The sequence below is a fragment of the Ochotona princeps genome, chromosome 20 (genome assembly GCF_030435755.1).
Source record: "Ochotona princeps isolate mOchPri1 chromosome 20, mOchPri1.hap1, whole genome shotgun sequence".
NCBI lineage: Eukaryota > Metazoa > Chordata > Mammalia > Lagomorpha > Ochotonidae > Ochotona > Ochotona princeps.
Genome location: NC_080851.1, coordinates 97,689 through 119,708, shown reverse-complemented (window position 1 = coordinate 119,708; position 22,020 = coordinate 97,689). Strand labels below are relative to the sequence as shown.

The following is a 22,020-nucleotide window of genomic DNA, read 5'->3' as shown; positions in this document are numbered from 1 at the left end:
ATTCACAGTGACCCTCTGAGAAAGACACTGTTGCCCACACTGGACAGGGGGTAAATGGCAGTGAAGTAAATGCGTGAGGCTGCAGAAACTTAAATGTATAGACTTCATGAAGCGTCGATCTACCCTGACAGCTAAAGACAAGGGTCTGATCATTACTGACCCTGAGGTGCAGCTATAGACAAGGGTCTGTGATGATTAACACTGACCTGATGTGCCACTATGGACAATGGTCAATGATTATTAAATCTGACCCTGACATGCAGCTGTGGACAAGGGTCTGGTGGTCACTGACCCTGAAGTGCATCTGTGGACAAGGCTCTGTGATTATTAAATTTTTTATGATACAATTTCATAGCTCTAGGATTTCCCTTAACTGTTCCCTAAATGCCCTCCCCTCATTGATTTTCCCTAAATTATTACAATAGAATAATCCTTCATAAGCAGTCATAAGTCCATAATTCTGCTATTTAAGTGTATCCTAACATTGCAGATATGGACAATGACAGAGAGTCCAGCATCCTATTGTCACTGACTTGAGGTGCCACTGTGGGTGAGGGTCTGCGGTTGACTGTTTCTGTTTGTTTCCTGGGTCCCCTCAGGAGTGACTGTTTGGGAGCTGATGACCTTTGGCTCCAAGCCCTATGATGGAATCCCTGCCAGTGAGATTGCGTCTGTGCTGGAGAAAGGAGAACGCCTTCCACAGCCCCCCATCTGCACCATTGATGTCTACATGATTATGGTCAAGTGTGAGTGATGGGGTCCACCCCTGCTGGTCTTGGAACGTATGTAGTTGTCCTTATGTTAGCAGTGTTGTCCTTTGGTTCATGGGAGACACATCACTGAATCCCTCAGACAGGACGTAGTGCAGATCGTTGCATAAATGTCCCCGCATGTGTTCCCCCAAAGGGCAGTATTTATTTACCAAGCGCTAAGACCTGGCATTTGCCTGTGTTTGCAATCCTGTAAGTAAAACCAACATCTTCTGTAAGCTCTTATGGTAAAATACTCTATTTTCTCAGTTGCTCAATGAACTATGAGGCTTTCACACTTTTACAGGCTGTTACCAGAGAGATGGAATGTTTTAAAAAGCCTAACAATGAGTAAGCACAAGAGCTGATAGAATCAACATTTTTGCTCTGACTTACACAGTGCAGCATTTCCAAGTTTTAGCCAAGGAGAGGGAATGATTTCTCAATATGTGTTCCACTGAGCCACATGTGCAGTAAGCACAGGAGCTGGCAGCACCAGGAATGATGCACAGGGGGACACTGGTGCTGCTGGCATCACTGGCAGCACCCTCTGAGGGTCATACATCAGGGCTTATCTTTTTCAACCTGGACAGCAGAAGCTGGGAACCAGAGGTCACTGATTTAGCTGAGGTCACTCGGAAATCTGGCCTAAAATAGCTTGGAAAGTAAATGTGAGCCCTCAGGAAGCACAGTAATTGCCAGTGTGGGGCTGTCCCTGTAATTCACTTGCTCTGGGCTGGGATCCTGGAGTCTCCAGATGGAGAAGCCTAGCTGAGCGGCCTCTGGCACATCTCTCTCTGGTCTGTCACTGTTGCTGAGAGTCCTGGAGGCAGCACCAGATGGGAAAGGCTCAATCTTGCATTCCCAAAGGCCTTTGCCTGTCTCTAAACAAACCCTGGATTCCAGGTTGAGCACTGAGGTAAGTGGGGGCATTGGCAGGTGCTGGACACCCCAGGTGAAAGTGGCCCGCAGACACGGCTGTCAGTGTCAGGGAAGTAGGCACTGACTCAGAGGAACCAACGTGCAGAGCTAGAGGATCTGGTTCAGAGGGGTGCTGAGCTGGAGCAGAGGAGTCTGCACAGAGCCGGGCCTTGCTTACCGCCATCTCCTTCCCTACTTCCCTCCTCAGGCTGGATGATAGACGCAGACAGTCGCCCCAAGTTCCGGGAGCTGATCGTGGAATTCTCCAAAATGGCTCGAGATCCCCAACGCTACCTTGTCATTCAGGTGCCAGACCGCGGCCCATGGGGTAGTACAGAGCGCAGAGCTGGGGGTCCACCCCAATCATCACCGTGCGCAGTAGAGCAGCCTCAACTGAGGCACAGACCTCCCTGAAGACAGGAGTCCCCACATACCACCACAAACTCTGCTCACATTACAGGTGGCCACAGTCTGAGCTCTGAGGACAGGCAAGCTTGGCTTTGCCTCTGTCTCAGGCTCTTCCCCTGGATCCACCCAACCCCTTGCCTAACACAGGAATGGTGGACTCTGTCCCAGGGCTCTCAAGGATCCTGCAGGCCACTTCCCAGCACAGTGCTCTCATAAATAGCTCCCCCTCCTTTTCTGTGTCATCATCATAATTTGCATTTCCTAGGGGAGCTTTGGATGTCAGGGGCCTTTTGGTGTTTGATTTCAAGGTATCCATGTCAGTGGGGAGAGCAGCTTACTTCAGAGACCAAGAGGAGCTATAACCAGAGTGACCAACACAGAGGCACCTGCTAGCAGTGGACCCACTCCTGTAAGTGGAATAACATCTCTGTGGACCATCCTAATGCTCTCAAAATTGCTGCCCCAGGGAGATGAGAGGATGCATTTGCCAAGCCCTACAGACTCCAACTTCTACCGCGCCCTGATGGACGAGGAAGACATGGGTGACGTCATTGATGCTGATGAGTACCTCATTCCCCAGCAGGGATTCTTCAACAGCCCCTCCACATCACGGACACCCCTCTTGAGCTCCCTGGTATGAAATTTCCCCTCCTCGAGTTGTATGTACTGAGCAGAACCATTTAGGAAAACTCACATAGATACAAAGATTTAAAATTTAACCAAATTTAACCAAACCCTAAAGCACTCTCAAAATGAACCATTTTGGAGTCCACTGCAGAAGAGAAGTAAATCCAAGCCAAATTTGTAGCAGGCAGTGGTGGAAGGGAATAGTTAAGCACCTTCAGACTGTTGTGCTACACATGCCCTGTCTGAGGCATAGCAGAGAGGGTGAGTCACCAGAGAACCTATACCAGCTCCTCTGTTTCTTTTTCAGAGTGCAACCAGCAACAGTTCGGCTGTGGCCTGTGTTGACAGGAACGGGGTACGTGTGCAAGCTCATGAGTGAGCGTCACAGCCGTCGATCAAAGGCCTGTCTGAACCCTGTCTGACTCTTCTTCCTGCATGGATTTGCCCTGTCTGATTTCCATGGCTCCTACCCCAAGACCAGCAGCCCACTGTCACATATCACAACATCATCCAAAGCGTGACTTAAGAGGAACAACACAAGTATTAGCAGATAGCTTCTGAGGCCAGCAGCCCAGAGCAGCCAGAGCAGGATCCCTGGGTGTGGGTGGAGCCCAGCAATCATAGTGCTTGGCAAGGTGTAGTTGCAGCAGCCACAGCCTGTGTGACAACTAAAACTAAAGTTTAGTTAAAGGGAAACGTAGGAGATATGCTTCCCCACATGCATGTTCAGCAGCTGCCCACATCTCTGAGTCACTCCTGGTGGTGTTGCTGCATGTTGACCATGTGAGTCCCATCAACTTGAGTAACCATGCCTGATTCCCTGCCCAACAGAGCTGCCCTGTCAAGGAAGACAGCTTACTGCAGCGTTACAGCTCAGACCCCACTGGTGCTGTGACCGAGGACAGCATGGACGACACATTCCTCCCAGTGCCTGGTGAGTGGCCTGCTCTGTGAACAGGTGGTCTGCACCTTGGTCCGCTAGTCAGGTGCCTGCTTCCAGCTTATCCTGAGACAGAGCCAACCTACGCAACACAACTAAGCATGCATAGGCCTTCATATTGAGCCCAGGTGTCTGCAGGTAGTTGTAATATTGTATCTGTAGATAACCTAGACTGAAAAGCAGCCAGGATGCACATACCTGTGTGTGCGTACATGTGAACACCTAAGTCATACACATCTGTGTATGTGTGTGGTACATGAAAGGTCAAGATAATGTGTTTACGTGTTTGTGTGTGCATGCTACATGAAAAGCCAAGATAAGCCTGTATGTTCATGTGTGTATGTGCAGGACACAAATGGCCAGGTATACACATGTATGTGCATGTATGTGATGTATGGATGGTCATGACACATGTATGTGTTCATGTAGGCGCACATGGTATATGACCAACCGAGACATACATACATGTATACATGTGTATATGCATGCTAACATTTAAGAGGCTTCAAAAAGTTCATGAAAGCAAGCATGAGCTTATTCTACTGGAAAATGTTTTGGAAAGGCATGCATTTTTTAAAGATTTTTTTATTGGAAAGGCAGATTTACAGAGAGAAGGGGAGGCAGAGAAAGATCTTCCATCCACTGGTTCACTCCCCAGATGGCCACAGTAGCCATAGCTGAGCCGATCCAAAGCCAGCAGCCAGGAGACAGGAGCCCCCTGCAGGTCTCCCATGTGGATGCAGGACCCCAAAGTTTTGGGCCTTCCCATGTAATTTTCCTAGGCCACAGCAGGAAGCTGGATGGAAAGTGGAATAGCCAAGATTAGAACTGACACCCATATGAGATGCTGGCACTTGTAGGGAGAGGATTAACCAGTTCAGCCAATGTGCTAGTCCCTAACACCTGCATTTTTTTTATAATGCTACTTTGAAGATCCTTGAAGGTATACAGATGGAAGGTTGAACCTTCTTTCCCCTAACTCCATCCTTGCCCTATGAAGTGCACGCAGTACTCATCTAAGCTCCATTCCAGACACTCTTAGGCTGTGCCTGTTCCCTTTCTCTCTCCCTCCCCTCTGTCTCTAACCCCCACAAACCCACTTCACCCCCATGTCTGGCTGGGTTCTGAGATCCCCGCGCCATTGGTTTGGAGATGGCACCCTGCGCCCCTGTTCTTCCTTGCTGAAGACATGGACTGGCATGCATACTGCTGCATGGGCTGAAGGTTTGCTAATTGCTTCCCCTCTGGCTTCATTTCCATTTCAGAATACGTAAACCAGTGCGTTCCCAAGAGGCCTGCAGGCTCTGTGCAGAACCCCGTCTACCACAACCAGCCTCTGCATCCAGCTCCAGGCAGAGACCCCCACTACCAGGATCCCCACAGCAGCGCAGTAGGCAACCCTGAGTATCTCAACACTGCCCAGCCCTCCTGTCCCATTGGCATCTTTGATAGTCCCACCCCTTGGGCCCAGAAGGGCAGCCACCAAATGAGCCTGGACAACCCTGACTACCAACAAGACTTCTTTCCCAAGGACAACAAGGTAAATGGCATCTTCAGGGGTCCTACAGCTGAAAATGCTGAATACCTAAGGGTGGCACCACCTGGCTGCGAGTTCACTGCAGCCTGACCCGGAGGACAGCACTGGCCACGCATCCTGACTGCAGACCAGGGCACAGCAGCTGTTCTAGCCCCAAGTTAGCCAGACTGGCACTGACTGCCCCCTCCCCCTGGAACCTGGAGGAGCAGCCCCTTGGGTGTGCTCTGGGAAGTGGCTGGTGCATCCCCTTGTCTGCAGACAGAAGCTGCCAGCAAAGGGTATCTGGCAAGAATGTCGTTCACTGCAGCACTGCAGTACATTTGAGAACACAGGAACATCCTTGGGTGCTTTCCTACAAAGAAGGAGCTCACCTGTGACAGCTGCAGCATGGGGTGATCTAGGCTTCTGCCTTCTGGCTGATGCCAGGGCACTGGCTCTGCTTCCAAACTCTGCTGTTGCAAGCACATGGAATATCCAGGAAGCCCTGACCTGTGTAAACCCACAGCAGGTACAGCAGGAAAAGCCACTATGTCGCTGGGTGAGGAAGAAACTGAGGGGCAGTTCTTTCTCACAGTTCCCAGGCACCTGCTGTGTTGTCTGTTTTCCCTTCCATGTTTGGAAGATGCTACAGGCCCATTTATCTCACAGCAGCAAGAGGACCAGCTTTCAGTTCCAGGGAACAACACACCATGCATAGCCCCCAAACTCGAGTCTGAGACAGTAAGCAGCTCTTCAAATCCTCTGGGCCTTCTTCCACTCTCCTGCCAAGCTCTTGTTGGCTCCTAGGAAGTGACTTTCTCACCATGTTACTTCCATGTGGTGATGACACAAACACCCTCTCTCCTTGTCCTGATTGCCAACTCAGGCAGGTGTGAGGGAGGAAACTATTTCTAGTAGTATGGGATTTGAGTGGAAAATATGGCATCCAAGTGAGAAATGAATGATGAAGTTTTTATAGCACTCAAAGGTGGCTTGAAGACAACAAGTTCCCTCCTCAGACAGTTTCTCTGTCCTGGGAAGGGACATGTGTGACGTCACACTCTGGGTGCTCCTAGTGGACCCCTGCAACCCAGGAGGTCAAGGAGGGACTGTTTCAGGAAGGGTTTTCAGCCTACGCCATACACACAGTCATTATTTGTTCTGAACGCATTTATTTCTCAAATGGGTCAAGGCCTCAGTTTTATTTTAAAAATACTTGGTTATGTCCCAGTGGAAGTAATAGCATGTTCAATTGGCAAAGGCAGTGAAGACACAAAAACAAGTAAAACGTAGTTCCTATCTGTACTAGGTGAGCTGTGAGGCTCCAAGGTTGGGTGGCATGGCTGCTGTGACCAAGGCTTGTCTGGAACCCTCCAAAATCCTGAGCTTTTTCACCAGCGATTTACTCTGAAATGCACATGCCCCAATCTGAGCCTTGATGGAGTACTGGGCCCCAACCTGCCTGAGGAGTAGCTTATAGAAACACCAGCACTGCCCCCACCTTGAAGGAGGCTCCCCTTTAGGTGGCTTTGGGCTTTATTGAAGCACACAAATAATTTATGTGGCCTTGCCTGGGGCCTGTGAACCCGGGAACTTCCATCTGCCTCTTCTCCCAGCCACAGCAGCTGTACTCACTAGGGACACATCCCAACGGGATTTTTAACACAAATATATTTTTGTAACTTTTCTGTGGGATATTGTCCTGTTATGTAGCACTGAACTCTGTATATTTTTAGGAAACTCATTTTCCTACTAAAGGAAACAGAAAGACTGCAATGGCATTAAAATTTGAAACCCAGATGTTTGAAAGGATGAGATAGAAGTATAGCCCTGCCTGGAGTGGAGCTGCCACTTCCACACTCTGAAGGTGTACAAGGTCGAGATGGGACCAGCCTGCTGCTGGTCTGTAAGGAGCAGGGTGAACAGATGGGGTGCTTGTCCCTGGTGAGAACCTGGCTTTCTGCCACTGGGAGACCCTGTGACTGTAAGGAAATCAGTGATAGGCACATGGTTGGTTTACACAGTCTGACAATGCCAGTGTTTTTATTTTTGTATTTACAATTGATGAAACTTTACAAGTGTAGACTGGGACTGTGTGGAGAGCCTATTCATGATGATCACATTTGGCCACTTGGTTTGTTGAGGAAGTCCACCAGCAGTGCCACCAACTCCATGCATGGCCACCTGAGAAGGAGTCTGTGGACCCTGGCTACGATGACGTCACCTGTGGAACTTTCATCAGCCTCAGCTGCACCTTACCTGAGGCAGCACAACTCTAAGGCTGAGATGTAGGCGTGAGTTTCTGCATGTTCCCCAGACATTGCCAACTCGGCGGCCTAGACTGACAGGCAAATGTGAAACTGTAGGGAATGCCCAGACCTAAGCAAGAAATGATGGTGTCTCCTCGATGAGTGCCCAAGCAAAACAGGGGACAGTGTCCAGCCGGGGAGGAAAAGCAAAGGAAACATAAAACAGACTCTTTTCACCACTGAATATGCTGCCTCTGTCTAAGGTGGAAGGGAAGCGAAAGACCAACAATGAGTCCTGGAGGGGCCAGGGCCGTGGTTGGGACGGAGCAGCCTTCAAGTGCCAGAATCAGAGTGGTGACTCAGTTGCACTGCAGAGGTTAGATCTCAGGAGGACCACATCAGGAGCTGCAGGCTTTCAAGACCCAAGAATTCTTGGTTTAAGAAAATCTTTTTTCTGACTTTGGGCTAAGAATGGAGCAGGCTGTGTTTTCCCCCTGCACAGCCACCAGGTGGACTGGTCTCAAAAGCACTGAGTCTCATTCTAACACTACACAGGTGCCTGCAAGCAAAGCTCACACACAGACATCTGCAGGTGCGGTCTCTTAACCCCTGTTGGCCTCATCTGCCTACAGAGTAACCCTGCTCTGTAATGGACTCTCCTGGAAATTCAGAAGCCACGTGAGTCTGGGAGTTCTGGAAGGGCTGGTGATGTGACTAACAGGCAGCTGTCATTTTGTAGCTCTCACCTGTGGCGCATTTTAATCTTGTAAAGTTTTAACAATGATGAAAGCAACATTTGTACAAATGCAAAGTAAGAGTTTTTTATATGGTTTATATTTCTGATCAGAACTCGTTGATTGTGTATTGAGTGTTAAAAACAGCTGTACATTGTGCACTGCTCTTTACTCTTAAGTACCTTACAATATGATGTATTCTTTAACAATGAAATGTTGATACTAGCTATTAATCATGTCTGACCAACTGTAGCTGTTCCTGATAACTTTTTTAAAATCAATAAAATATTTTTAGGGTAGGTTTATGGTCACAGCAGATGTAAGTAGGAAACGCCATGTGTTCCTGTCTACACCCTGCTGGCACACACAGCTTCCCTGCGTGCACATCGTGGTCTGGAGATCCTCAGACACCTGACTTCACAGCCCTGCGCATAACCACTCACAGACCTGTTGGATGTGTGGCAGAAGTGCTACAGACACGGGTTCCACATCTAAATGCTTGGGCAGAGGAATGAGGAGGGAATGTTTGCTCACTTCTAGCCACTTCAGAGAGCTAAGATTTGAACTGAAAACAGAAAAAGCAAACCTCTTATCTGCTTTCTCTTGCTCCTGCTAAGAGAATTCCCAGAAACCCAGAACTGAAATGGGAGCAGCCACAGGCAGAGAAGGCTGGAACACACCTGGGGACACCCATGGCCCTTTAGGCCTGATGCTGCTGCACAGGGACTTTTGGTCTCCACATCTTCCCAGTGGACACTGATTCTGGAGAACAAAGGCTTGCCCGGCCAGCCACAGCTCGTTCCTCTAACTGAACCCTTCACTGAGGATGGCCGAGTGCAGGCAACTCCTGACCACCATGCACTCAAAACGGCTCTAGATTTGTGGTGTTCATTTGGAGTCAGTGACCTGCACACAAACAGGGCACAACTGAGGGAAAGCTGACCACCCATAAAATGGGACTTGGGAGTAACCAAGTCTGAGGAGAGTAAGCAAAGAGGAGCTGCCACATCCACTTGGGCCAGCATTTAGGATGGGTGGCCACTGGTCTCCATGCTTCTTCTCCACAAGGGCAACATCACCCTGAACCCCTTCACCAAAGGCCCTGGGAAAGCTTGCATTACTAGGCTCAAAGCCTTGAAAAAAAGAGTAGGGGCCTCTGCCTCCCAGGTTCCCCCAGCGAGGCAGATGCAGGGAGCACCCAGGACACTGACCTTTTCCAGCTGAGTATGCCTTCGCGTGACCCAGGATTTCTGATCCCACTGGCCTCTAGCAAGCTCAGTTCCACCAGACAACTCTTCCTGGCACGCCCACCACCACTGCCCATCTGCTGCACAGGCAGATGGGTGCAAGGAGGGAGCTCGGAGAGTTTCAGCTGCAGCAAGTGCCGTAAGAAGTCACAGCTTTCAGGAGGATGGACCCCAGAGGGGAAGAAATGGTGGCAGGTGGAGCTGCTCTCCCTGCTTCACCTGGGCTCCAGTGACCAGGGCAAGACCTCCCTGGAGTCCTTGCTTCCTTGCCAGTGTCAGAGCTGAAACCTTGGGTGGAGCAGCAGCAAGAACAAATCTGCCTCTAGCCCTGGCCTCACAGAGACAGATGACAGGAGCTTGGGCAGATCCTGTTATCTTGGGGCATGTTTCCTGAAGGAGCCTTACCCTCTGTTCCCCCACAGTGGTGTGGGACTAGTGCCATTTCTTAACTATTCTGACAACAGAGTAGGGCAGACCTGGCCTTGGTCTCCTCCCATCACATCACGCACACCTGCGTCACTCCTGGAGCTCGCCAGGCACATGATCCTTATGCAGAAGGCATGACCAGTGATCACCCTGGCTGTTTCCTGAGGATTCCCAGAGAGTGGCTCACTCTGTGGATGACTCTGAACTCCTCCCCAGCAGGTGGAACCCCAGTTCCACTTCCCAGGTTCAGGCACTTGGCACCCTCAAGTGTGTGATCCCTGCTTAGCACCAGCAATGCCATGGAGGCCAGAGGGGGACATTGCCCTTCTTTCTGCTCCGGGGAGGCTGGAACCACTCCTTACTAAGAACTGTCATTTCCAGAGAAGCTGTTTCTCTCTCCTCATCCAGCAGTTCTCCACTGTGCAACTCAGCAGTTCCCAAGCCAAGCAAAGCATGTGCCAGGCCCACAAGCCCATGCTCAGCTTTGGTGGCTTCCTGTCAGCTCACATCATCATGTAGTTGACCAGTGTCCACAGGACGAGTCCATGCAGGCTTTAGTGATCAAAGACAAAGAGATGACAAGCCGGTGGGGCAGTGCTCTCTGCAATACCACAGAAGAAATGGTGAAGGCAAAAGTCCCCACTGAAGAGGTTTTCCAGAGCCACATGATTTTTACATGTTCTGGAAAACCTGCAAAGAAGCCATTTTTGTATATCTACAGTAGAACGTAAGATGAGGGCTTTAATCTATCCTACAAGGTAAAAATCACATATCAACTGTCACTTGTTTATGTGAAGGAGAAAAAATGGCACTTTTTCACAGCCATCAAAGGGGAAATGATTGGGCTTGGTGCGGTAGCTCAATAGCTAAAGTCCTTGCCTTGAATGTGCCAGGATCCCATATGGGTGCAAGTTCTAATCTTGGCGGCCCCACTTCCCATCCAGCTCCCTGCTTGTAGCCTGGTAAAGCAGTCGAGGACAGCCCAAGGCTTTGGAACCCTGCACCCACAAGGGAGACCTGGAAGAGACTCCAGGCTCCTGGCTTTGGATCAGCACAGCTCCGGCCTTTGTGGCTATTTGGGAAGTGAATCATCATATGGAAGATCTTCCTCTATCTCTCCACATCTCTGTATCTGGCTTTGCAATAGAAATAAAAACAAATCTTTTTTAAAAAAGGGAAATGATTCCATGAACCATAGAGAATCATGGGCTGGGATTCATAGAGTGTCATGCTGTGGGATCCTGTGCAACCACCTCAGTAAATGCACACGTAGTCTCATACAAGGGCATCTCCAGGACATGCAGTTTTGAATACAGTAAAGCTTGTTGAGTGATAGTCCTGTTTTCAAAAAGGAGTTTGTGTCTGGTTACGTCAGAGTCCCGTCCAGCAGTGGGTCTCCCTGGAGGGAATGCAGGGGAAATGATGGTGCGTTTTGGGGTGGTGCTATTTGCTTTATACTCTTCTGTCGGAATTTTTGTAACAAGTGCATGTTATAAAAACAGAAGAAAATTTGTGCATCAATTTGATAGCATAACCATTCCCTTTCTTTGCCCTCACATTTAGCATTTTTTCCTTCTTTCTTTCTTTTTACTTCTTTTTTTTTAACTGAATAAACTTTGATTTTGGAATAATTTCAGACTGACAGAACTGCAGCGGTAGTGCAGGCCTTCCATGTGCATCAGCATGATCATTTAAACCCAGAGCTGAGCCCACAGCTGATCAAACTTCCACTTCCCCTCTCCCATCTGTCCTTCTCTGTTTGAAGCCTCAACCCAGGATGGCTTGCTGCAGTCGGGAACAGAGCCCACTCCACTCAGAAGCATCTGTCAGCTTTCCTAGGATTCAGAATGAAATGATGGGATGCAGTCTTGCTGACTTCTGAGTCTGGGAAATGGAGGTTGCTGGTACAAGTGACCCATGGCTCTTAGGGGCTGTGGGAGGAGGCCCTCACTCAGAGCCCCTCTGGGATATCCCCCTGCCAACCTGTCCCACCCCCAGCTGCAACCTTCGTGACTTCAGATTAGGCAGAGCAAGGTCAGTGTGAGAGAGCAAGAACAGGAAGGAAATGCGGGGGGAGGTCACCCACTAATCCATGGCCACAGCTCCTGGCAGCACCTTCATCAGGTACAGTCTGTTCCCTGGCTCCCAAAGACCAGGCAGAGGTTTGGGGCATGGAACTTGTACCATTGCCTTCTCAGAAGCCTCACCACCAGCTGTCATCTGCCATACAAGTAGATAAGGCCTCCTGGAAGTGAGGCCCCCAGCCATGCTCTGAAAATACAGAGGCACCTAGGTGGAGTCCAGCTGAGTAGTTTTCCTGGTGAAGACTCCTGGAAGTCACTGCAAGACCCTCCCAAACCCACAAGAAACAGGCACCAGAGACAGGTTCCATCTAAAATGTGCCATGACTCTGTGGAAATGAGCCCTGTGGTTTTTAAAGAGCATATCTTAAGGAAACTGGACTCTCACATACAGAAGTGATTTTCTCACCCTATAAAGTGACAGGAGAGCCAGGTGGCTCTGCCCAAAGAGATGAGATGGCCTGGCCACAGATGTCAAGTCTTGTTGGACCATGACCAGGGTTGCCTTGCTGTGCTGTGGAGTGCTACAAAGCCTATGGTGTAGTGAACAGCTTGCCTTCAGCTGCAGGCGTGAGGTACAGACCACAAGGCTTTGTCATGCAGACACCAGCTGAAATGCTATGTGGCCGTGCACCTGAATTTACAGGTGAAAAGAATCCCATTTCACTATGAGAAAAGTCAAGGGATTTTAAGGCATTCATGGGAAAGTGGAACTCAAAAGTAAGTTGATTTTGGTATAGAATCTTTTTACATCCATGCACTTGTATAAATATTTCTTACAAGCTCTTACCACCCACCTAGCTGCTTAATCTTTGTCTTTTCTCACTTTCCCTCTAAGTCCTCTCCCTAAGACCTGCATGCCCTTATTTCTCCCCATTCTTTAGTTTTCTCTTTCAAAAACACTTCCATTGCTGGGAGGATGATGTCGACCTTGGATCCATGGGATTGTGGTCACCAACAATCTGACTGCTTAATTTTCTCAAGAAATACAGCAGATAACAGAACCAATGCCTGATGTGACCAAGTTTTAGGATACTGTAAGACACTCAGAGTAGGAAACTTGTAATATGCATCCAAGAATCTTGTTGAGTCAGTTTTCTGTGGCACAAAATTTCTTGAACTCCACGAGCCGAAATTCCAAGCTGACATCAGCATTGATGAATCTCCTGACATGAAAACATTGTTTAGCAAAAGCAGCGCTGTCACTCCAGGAAAAGAACACATAGACAAGAATGTTGAGGGTTGCCCTGTGCCCAAGGAGGCTGTCACAGAACCCTGTGACTCTGAGGGGCTCTTCCTGTGCCCATGTGCATGAGCCTGTCACAGACTTGTGGGGCTCACAGGCTGTAGGGGTTGTTTTTAAAGGACAGGGCGCTAGGGTAGGAAGCCCAGGTTATATCGAATTTGCAGGTGGAGGCAAAAGAAATGTGGAAAGGAGGCAGAGAGAAACAGACAAGAGCCTGCCGTAGTTTTCCATTTGCCAAATTTGGAACAATTTGACCACAAAATAAATGACAGTGTTAATGGATTTTAACCCAGAGAACAGAAATTAAAGTCATGAGTCCATGCTAATAGAAAACAAATAGAGGAAGTGGAAGTGCTTCTGCACCATGGAGTATCAAGCAATAATCATGCAGAACAATATGTAGGTTCGCACCTGGATGTGAGAGTGGAAGAAAAGTCTTGGGAGATACCAAGGTGACTGAAATGATTTTTATTTTACTTCAAGTTGGGCGGCCATCTCTTGCCATGAACAACAAGCACATTGAACAACATGAGTGTGGGGTTTTTATAGCAAGTATCTATGGGAAAATCAGTAGCTACATGATATTGGGTAAATACATAATGGGGGGCTATTTTGTGACATAGAGCAGGTAAAAATTCAGTGTTGAAGATTCTGATCTTCTTACTCCAATGAAGATTTACGGTACAAAAGCTCAGGATTCCAATCCTATCACTTCATTGTAGATAGTAACCAGCATGCCTCGAAGGTAACTGTCCTTCCTGGGAATTCTAAAAATCCCAAGATCATTCCTATCTCCTGTTTGCTTCCTGGTGTTTCAGAAAGCAGGATAAGGATGTTTCTTAAGAGATTCCAGAGTTCCAGGAATACATTCACCTTGACAATTAACCCTAACACCTGGACACTTTGCACTATGGAAGCAGCAAGGGCAGCACTGCTGGCCTGGCGTAGGGCATGACCACAGTGTGGAGCACCCTAGGATGTGCTTGCTTCACGCAGCACTCAGCATGGTGCAATTAAAGAAAAATGACAGCCTGTGCCTGAAGAATGCTCGTATAAACTTGCTAGCAGTGTTAACTTCACCCAACCCTTCCACTGTCACTATACTGTATGCAGCCTTTGGGATGACATTTGGGTGACATGCACACTTACAAGGTCAGGGAACACACCTGTATTCCCCAAGGGCCTCTCCTATAGTGTTTGTCTTTCTGTGCCTTGTCTTTGAATTCAGCAACCCAGGGTCTGTCTATGTTGTCACAAATGATAGATGTTGCATTATAAGTGAACGCCACTGAGTTCCTCCCAATGACCCAGTCACTTGTGAAAGGCCCTGCTGGTTCTCGCTACTGTCGCAGTGCCAGCCACGTTGGGGCTGACGGTCAGATGTCTGTCTGAGCTCTGAGGGAACAGACCCTGTTGAGAGCATGGCATGCCCTGCCTGCCTCTCTGTCATGCACTCACACACACATGAGGCGTTTATTTACAGCGTATTTTCAGTCTGTCTTTTGGATTATTTCTGTAACTTTAAATTCTATCCTCACTCTGTTTTTCTTTTCCCTTAATTATAAAGAGAATTTATTTCTCTTAAGAATATCCTTACTTGGACCCGACGCGATAGCATAGTGGCTAAAGTCCTCGCCTTGCACGTACCGGGATCCATATTGACGCTGGTTCTAATCCCGGCAGCCCCACTTCCATCCAGCTCTCTGCCTGCAGCCTGGGAAAGCAGTCGAGGATGGCCTGAAGCCTTGGGATTCTGTACCCATGTGGGAAACCCGGAATACCTCCTGGCTCCTGGCTTCAGATTGGCTCAACTCCAGCCGTTGCGGCTGCTTGGGGAATGAACCATCGGATGGAAGATCTTCTTCTCTGTCTCTCCTCCTCTCTGTATATCCGCCTTTCCAATAAAAAATAAATAAATCTTTTTTTAAAATCCTTACTTATTTTTATGTATTAGTCACAGTGAAAATGAGAGGCTAAATGTTTCCTGACCTATCAGCACAGCTTCGTTCTTTCTCTTACTCATAGTCCAGGTTTTCCTGCAGAAAACACTAGGCTCTTTCCTCAGTCTATTCTCCATGCTTTAAAAAAGCGTGGAGATCTTGCAGGAATGAAATTGTTCTATGAGCCCCTTCAGGATGTCCTCTGGGCCCTCTCAGTGGCCAAGGCCTGTGTTTGAGTAGATCATGAAAACCTCTGAGGCCCTAATTCCCCAGCATCAATAGACACAAAATACACTCACAGGCCCCACACTGTGGCTGCGTCCCTGTTCTCATAGCTGCCACTTGTTGGTCTGCTGCTCATTCTTGCTACTATGAGATGAAGAACCAGCAGTGGGAGTTTCCAGGCTTCTCTGCATCCATGGCCCTTGAGGTCTGTGATCACACATTCTGGAAGATCTTTAAAATAGAGTGGCTTGACAGCAAGTGGTTAGGGTAGCATCTCTCTGCTGCTCCATCTGCATCCCCACCCTACCCCTGCTCACCCTTCTGGGTACCAGCCTTTCATAACTACCTGAGAAGACCTAAGACCATTGGCATTTTAAAGAGAAAGGGGTTTGCAGAGCCTCAGCCCAAGACTGAGGACCCATTGGTCTGACCCCTGAAGGTGGCTCTGGCGATGTGGAATAGGTGTGTGGATGTGTAGAAAGGCAACAGGAAAGCCAGGATGCCACAAAGCAGTTGTACCCAAACTGCTTCGAAACTCTAGAGAGAACTTCTTTCCACTGGCACATTCTGGTGCCTTGGTAAGATCCCTGGGCCATGGCCAGATTACATGTCCTGCTTAAGGACCCTCTATTTAGGACGTCTGAACACTGAGTACAGCCCTGAGTCCAATTCCTCTTTGCACCTGGCACTGCACACAGAACCTAGGTCTAGGTTCTCGTCTGCTAGAAGCCACCCCATGTGGTCTTTTTGTTTCACTTTCTTTTGTTGTGCTGGCATTTATACCACTTTTCTTTTCCAAAATTATCCAGAACTCTTTGCATACAGAACATTGCTGTGGTTTACTCAATCTGACGTGATAATGCCACCATCACTTGCCATCTGCCCCATCACCACTAGGCCCACCATTTCCCAAAGCTGCTTCCTGTGATTTCTTGGAACCCACCTGCTGCCTTCCCTGTATAATTTCCACAGATCCAAACTCCTCCTCCTAAGCAAACCCTCTGGTGCTAAGCATACCCTGAGTAAGCTGTACACCTATGCAGCTGCCATCTTCAAAATCAGCTGTGTCATGAATTCCTACAAACAAGATCCATTCCTTAGGCAGCCAGCACCTCGTCTTGTACAAGAGTTCATATCCATCATTCCTGTTGGCAATTGAGAGATTGCCAACAGGAAATGGTTCTGAAAGTAGCTCTCCTTGGGTAAGAGGTCAAGATGAGCTTAATAATGCACTTCATTTTGCTTTGGATTCCCAATTACAAGTGGAGCTTACTGGGCCTTTGCATTTCTGAATTTAGGAATTTGGGGAGCTTCTGAAAGCCCCTTTGCTGTGTTGACACCATTAAGGGGGACTACAGAGCCACCTCCCTGTAGACCATGATCCAAGAGCAAGTTAAGTGAGACATATCATGGCTGTACAGGTAGTAAACACAGGAGGCTTGACTGCAGGTTCCCTCCAGATGCTACAGGGATCTCAAACCTCACAACTCAGAGATCTGTGTACAGTGTGCCCCAGTTCCCACCCCACTCCCTCCACTGCCTGCAGGAGACCTGCCCTGGGCTCTGAGTCACACCCAAGGACAGGGCTGAGGGGACAGCACATGTTTTGTCTACAATGAGTCAGGAATGAAGAGAGGTCCAATACCCTTTCTCTCTGAATGAAAACATTGTGTCAGCTTCCCCAAACCAAAAACATGAAAAGGAGGTGGCAAGGTTCACACATTTCAGAGGGTCACAGGTCCACTGGAGGCTGGACTCTACCGAGAGAAAATGGGGCCCACAAGGGCCCTCTGCTCCAAGGCTCTCAGCTTCCTTCCTTACGAAAACAGCACAGTCATGAGCACCAACACAGCAGTTTGTTCATTTGTTTGAGAAAACCACTGGTCTTGATAAGATTTAAATTAGGCCTGAGATTGCAGAATGTAAGTTTTTCCTGATTGTAAAACTAATGCATAGAGAAAAAAACTCAATGGAGAAGACCTGAAAATTATTAGAATTATCCTCTCCGGTGGCTCTGCCGCAAAGTGCATGGTCTCCACGTGCACACCCATACCAGCATCCTCACTCTGGTCAGAGGCAGAGGGGAGTAGCTTCTGGGCTTGACTCTCTTCCTAGGAAATGTGTCACCTCCTCCTCCCCTACAAAGCTGCTCCAGCCTCACTAATGTGTGCCCAGTGGAGTCACCAGTGCTTCTACTGAAGAAAGCAGGGGCAGCAGCCTCCAGAATGAAGTGTACGCTCCAAGGAGAGCCTTTGTTAGTGCATTTAGGAAGAATAAAACACGGTTGGCTGCAGGCAAGAACTCAGGAGGAAGCATTTGCAGGGCTCATGGGACTTCAAGGGGCTCATGGGATTTCTAGGGGCATGTGGAGAAGGTCTACTTTTTTGACATGAAGAGTTACAGATTGCCCATTCTATAAGTTCACTTCCCAAATGGCCTCAGTGGTCAAGGTTGAGTGACACTGAAGTTAGGAGCCTGGAACTCCATCCAAGTCTCCCTCCTAGGAAGCAAAATCTCAAGCATTTGGGCTGTTTTCTCAGATGCACTGGCCTGAAGGTGGATCAGAAGTGGCCTGAAGGGGTGCTCAGCTACATGTCTCAGGCAGAAGCTTGACGTGCTGCACCAAAATACCGCCCTACCCAGAGCTTTTGCTAGGTGACAATGAAAGAAGGGCTGACCCCAGCCTTCCCCTCTAGTCCTTCAGCAGTTACTTTCAGCAACTTGAGCTGAGGGAGCCTGCCTTTGCCTCAGGGGCAGCCCCAGAGCAAGATGGTTTCACCTGCAGTTCTCTGCACCGATGAAGTGGCAAAGCCCCAGGATCCAGGAGGAGAAAGTGCTGTAGTTCCAGGCAAGTCTCCAGAACTGCTGGCTACACGGGTCCCACCTACAGCCCTTAGGCCTGAATGTTTTGCTGCCTCAGTGTCCTCTCTGTCATAGGCCCTCACAAGCCAATTGTGTCACTGTTTGCATCCAGCTGCTCTCAGCTTCTCCACTCTCAGGGTTTCATTGACAGTCTCCTGTGAAAACAGAAACTCTATTCCTGCTCCCCTCCTGATACCCACGGGTTCCCCTTGTATGTGTAAAAGAGAGAAAAAAGGAAACACAGAAGCGGTACACCTCTTGAGTCTGCACTTACAGCTATGGTCTTGTACCATCTGCTTTTCCTGCCTGCCAAGTGCAGAGGATTCCAGTTTTGCTGTTTGCATCTGGGCCCCTGCTAGGTTGTAACCTTCAGGGTTGTGAGAGGAAATAGAGGACGAGGATGGCAGGGGAGAGATGGGAAGGTGGGGAGTTCATTCATCAGGAACCCACCTTAGGATATGTGCCTCAGAGGTCATTCCTCACCTTCCACTTGTCCTTGCAAAACCTCAGTTGGCCGAGAGTACTAGCCACCTGCAGGAGAAGGTGGAGCATGACCTGAAAGGCTTCTGATGCCCACACTAATCTGGCTCACACAGACTGGAGCACACACAGCACAGTGTTGGTGTCAAGTGTCTGAGCCCTACAGCCACATTTTTGTGGCTCCAGCCCTCTGGTTTTGCCCCAACTTCAAGTTCACCTTCTTGGGATCTGCAATTATCTCAAGACTGGATGCCACCAACAAAGCCCAATCCCCAAGGCTCTCACCTGTGGTTGAGCCCCTCAGCATCTGTGTCAACTCACACAGGGTCCCAGTCCTGCCATTCTTCTGTAAGGCAGGGACATCCTTGCCTTAGCTGGGAACCTGCACTGCCAGGCAGTGAGAATTGCTTGTTTCCATGTGATGAAGTTCAGGTTGTTCTGATGCCAGAAGGAACCACCGTTTCCATCTGTCTTTGCTTGAATAACCTCCAGGACCCAACCCACAGAACTACACATCCCCATGGCACGTTTCCCATAAGAGTTTAGGTTTCACAGGCATATCCATCCCTCTCCATTTCAAAAAACATTCTGGGATCCCCCCCCCCCCCCCATTTTCCACCCCCAATTGATTTTTCCCATAATGTCACAACTCTTCATAAGGAGTTGTTATACAGAATTGTACAATAACTTTCAAAAATAAAAATTAGAAAAGAAAGAAACTGTAAAAAAATTGTGTTTCAGGAGTGTTTTCTTACTCAGCATGTATACAAGAAATACCCCTGGGTCAAAAGTAACCAAACAGCAATGACTCCCAAGCAGCCTGGATCAAGGACCAGGTTCCTGGGAAAGGCTGTGGAAGGCAGCTCCCCCTGCTGGTGGAATGTGGCATCTTCAACGTGAGCTCTCAAGCCCTTGGCTTTAGCCACGTGCAGATCCAGAAAGGACAGGTGATAGTTGTGCCAACTCCTCTGCCAACTGGCCTCCTGCACTCCTGTAAGGGAGCGTCCCCTTCTGGACATCAGGGCTCTGCTCTGAAATGAAGAACCTGAGCCAACAGCCAGACATGCTTCTGAGCTTCTACTTTTGTTGACAACACTTTTGCTGAGCCCGAGGCTTTTGGCAAGATTTGGGAATCAGGCCCTCTCATACCATAATGTGGGAGCATGAAAACTCTGAGCCTTTACGTGCCACAGATCAATAAAATGCTGCTTACTGCATCTAAAATGTTCAACATCATGTGAAACCTGGGATCTAGGTGGCAGAACTGAAGCCTGAACCCCAGAGGCAATGAAGAGTCCCTGAGACAGCAACACCAGGCTTACCTCCCCCATGCCACACCTGCAGCTTTCCCAGCTTTACCTGTTTCACCAAAAGTTGTGAAATGGCTGTGTGTTCTGTGGAGCATGAGGTTCTTGCTGCCAGTGCTGCCAGTGTCAGTCCTGGCGCCCAACAGGCTCTAGCTTTGTGTCTGCCACACACTGGATGCTGCCCTCCAAGGCTTCACTTCATTACTGAAATGAAAGATTCTCTCTCTCTCTCTTTCTCCCCCGCCCTCCCTCCCCACCCCCTTATCTGTGCAGATCAGTCAAGATTGATGCATTTTCCTGAGCATGCTTCAAAAGGCCTCTCTGTCAATTTCTTGGAGTGGCTTTTTGGAAAAATTGGTTTGTGTAATTCCTTAAAAGTTTGAGAAGAGTTCAGCAGTGAGGTGCCTGAATCACAGTATGGTGGTGATGCCACTGCTGTGACGCTGGCATCCAATGTGAACACCCATTCCTGTTATGACTGCTGTACTTCTGATCCAGTTCGCTGCTGCTTTCCTGGGAAAGCAGCGGAAGATGGCCCAAATACCTGGGCCCTTCACCCGCATGAGAGAACCAGAAGAAGCTCCTGGCTCCTGGCCATTGAGGCCAACTTGGGAGTAAACCAGCAGATAGAAGATTCTCTCTCTCTCTCTCCCCCTCTCTCTTTCTGTAGCTCTGATGTTCTCAAAAACAAAGGAAGGAAGGAAGGAAAGAAGGAGAGAGAAGAAAGAAAGAAAGAAAGAAAGAAAGAAAGAAAGAAAGAAAGAAAGAAAGAAAGAAAGAAAGGAAGGAAGAAAGAAAGAAAGAAAAAGAAAGAAAGAAAGAAAGAAAAGAAGGAAGAGTCACGCTGTAACGTGTCAGATCCTGGACTTTCTCTTTAGGGAAACCTCTAATTACTTTTAATATCCTTTAATATCATTAGTATTCAAGCCTAGTATCTGTTGAGCAGATGTGGCTGGCCATTGTGGTGATGGGAAAGAAGTGTGCAGCCCAGAGGCCAAGCCTCAGGTCAGCAGTAGAACTTTCTGTTACCAGAAAGCAGCAGCCTGGACTCTGGGTTCCAAGGCAAGAACTTCAGAATCCAGGGAGCTGCCCTAACTTGTTCCAGACCCATGACACCTGTGGGATTCTCTGCGTTAAGGTTGCCAGTGTCCATGGTGATGGTTATTTTATGAAAAAGCTCAGCCCCTCACTGCCTATACAGCCCTGTGTTCCTTCTGACCCCCGAGGATAGATGCTAGCAGATCATAAGGAGTTATTGTTCAGAATCCCAAGTGTCCTGAAAGACAGGTTAAATGTGGTGCAGACCTGGTATGGTATCAGGAGCTAGTGCAATCGAGGCAGAAGTGGATCAACGACCCATGATGTCTTCTTGACATTTATGTGTCATGATGAAACATGATGTAGACAACTGTGAGGGCTTTGGAGAAATGTAAAAACAGTTGAAGGAGAGGAGAAGGGAAGGCAGACAGGGAGAAAACAGTACCTCCTTTTAAAGATTTGTTTATTTGTATTGTGAAGGCAGATTTAAAGGGAGAAGGAGAGACAGAGAGAAGGATCATTTATCCATTGGTTTACTCATCAATTGCCCGCAATGACCAGAGCTAAGTCGATCCGAAGCCAGGAACGAGAAGCTTCTTCTGGGTCTCCCATGCGCGTGCAGGGTCTCAATGACTTGGGCCATCCTCTACTGCTTTCTGAAGCCACAAGCATGGAGCTGGATGAGAAATGGAGCATTTGAGATACGAACCGGTGTTCATATGGGATTGCAGCATGTACAAGGTGAGGACTTTAGTCGCTAGGTTACTGTGCCAGGCCCAAGCAGTACTGTTTTAATGCATTCACTTTCCTACAAACCAGTACTAAGCTGTTGGTCCAATTCCAGCCATTGGTTTTCAAAACTTAGACATTGGCCAAACCTCAGGAAAAAGTTTAAGTGCATGCAAAAAGGTATCTTTCAGAGCTCAACTCCATAAAGAAATGAGACAGCAACACGGGGAGCAGATTGGCTGTCTCCATGAAGAGCAGACACAGGCAGGGTCCCCAAAGATTAGCCCCCACCAAT

At 48.5% G+C, this 22,020-nt stretch overlaps 1 protein-coding gene across 1 annotated transcript in view; it reads left to right on the top strand.

Annotated features, from left to right (window-relative positions):
- EGFR (epidermal growth factor receptor) overlaps positions 1-5,533 on the top strand; it is a 99,432-nt gene extending 93,899 nt beyond the window's left edge. Inside the window, exons 23-28 of the mRNA XM_058678068.1 lie at positions 600-746; positions 1,879-1,976; positions 2,545-2,712; positions 3,013-3,060; positions 3,537-3,639; positions 4,911-5,533. Of these exons, the coding sequence (XP_058534051.1) occupies positions 600-746; positions 1,879-1,976; positions 2,545-2,712; positions 3,013-3,060; positions 3,537-3,639; positions 4,911-5,272 (926 nt within the window). The 3' untranslated portion in view covers positions 5,273-5,533. The remainder of the gene's footprint in view (positions 1-599; positions 747-1,878; positions 1,977-2,544; positions 2,713-3,012; positions 3,061-3,536; positions 3,640-4,910) is intronic.
- The last annotated feature ends 16,487 nt before the right edge of the window (positions 5,534-22,020 follow it).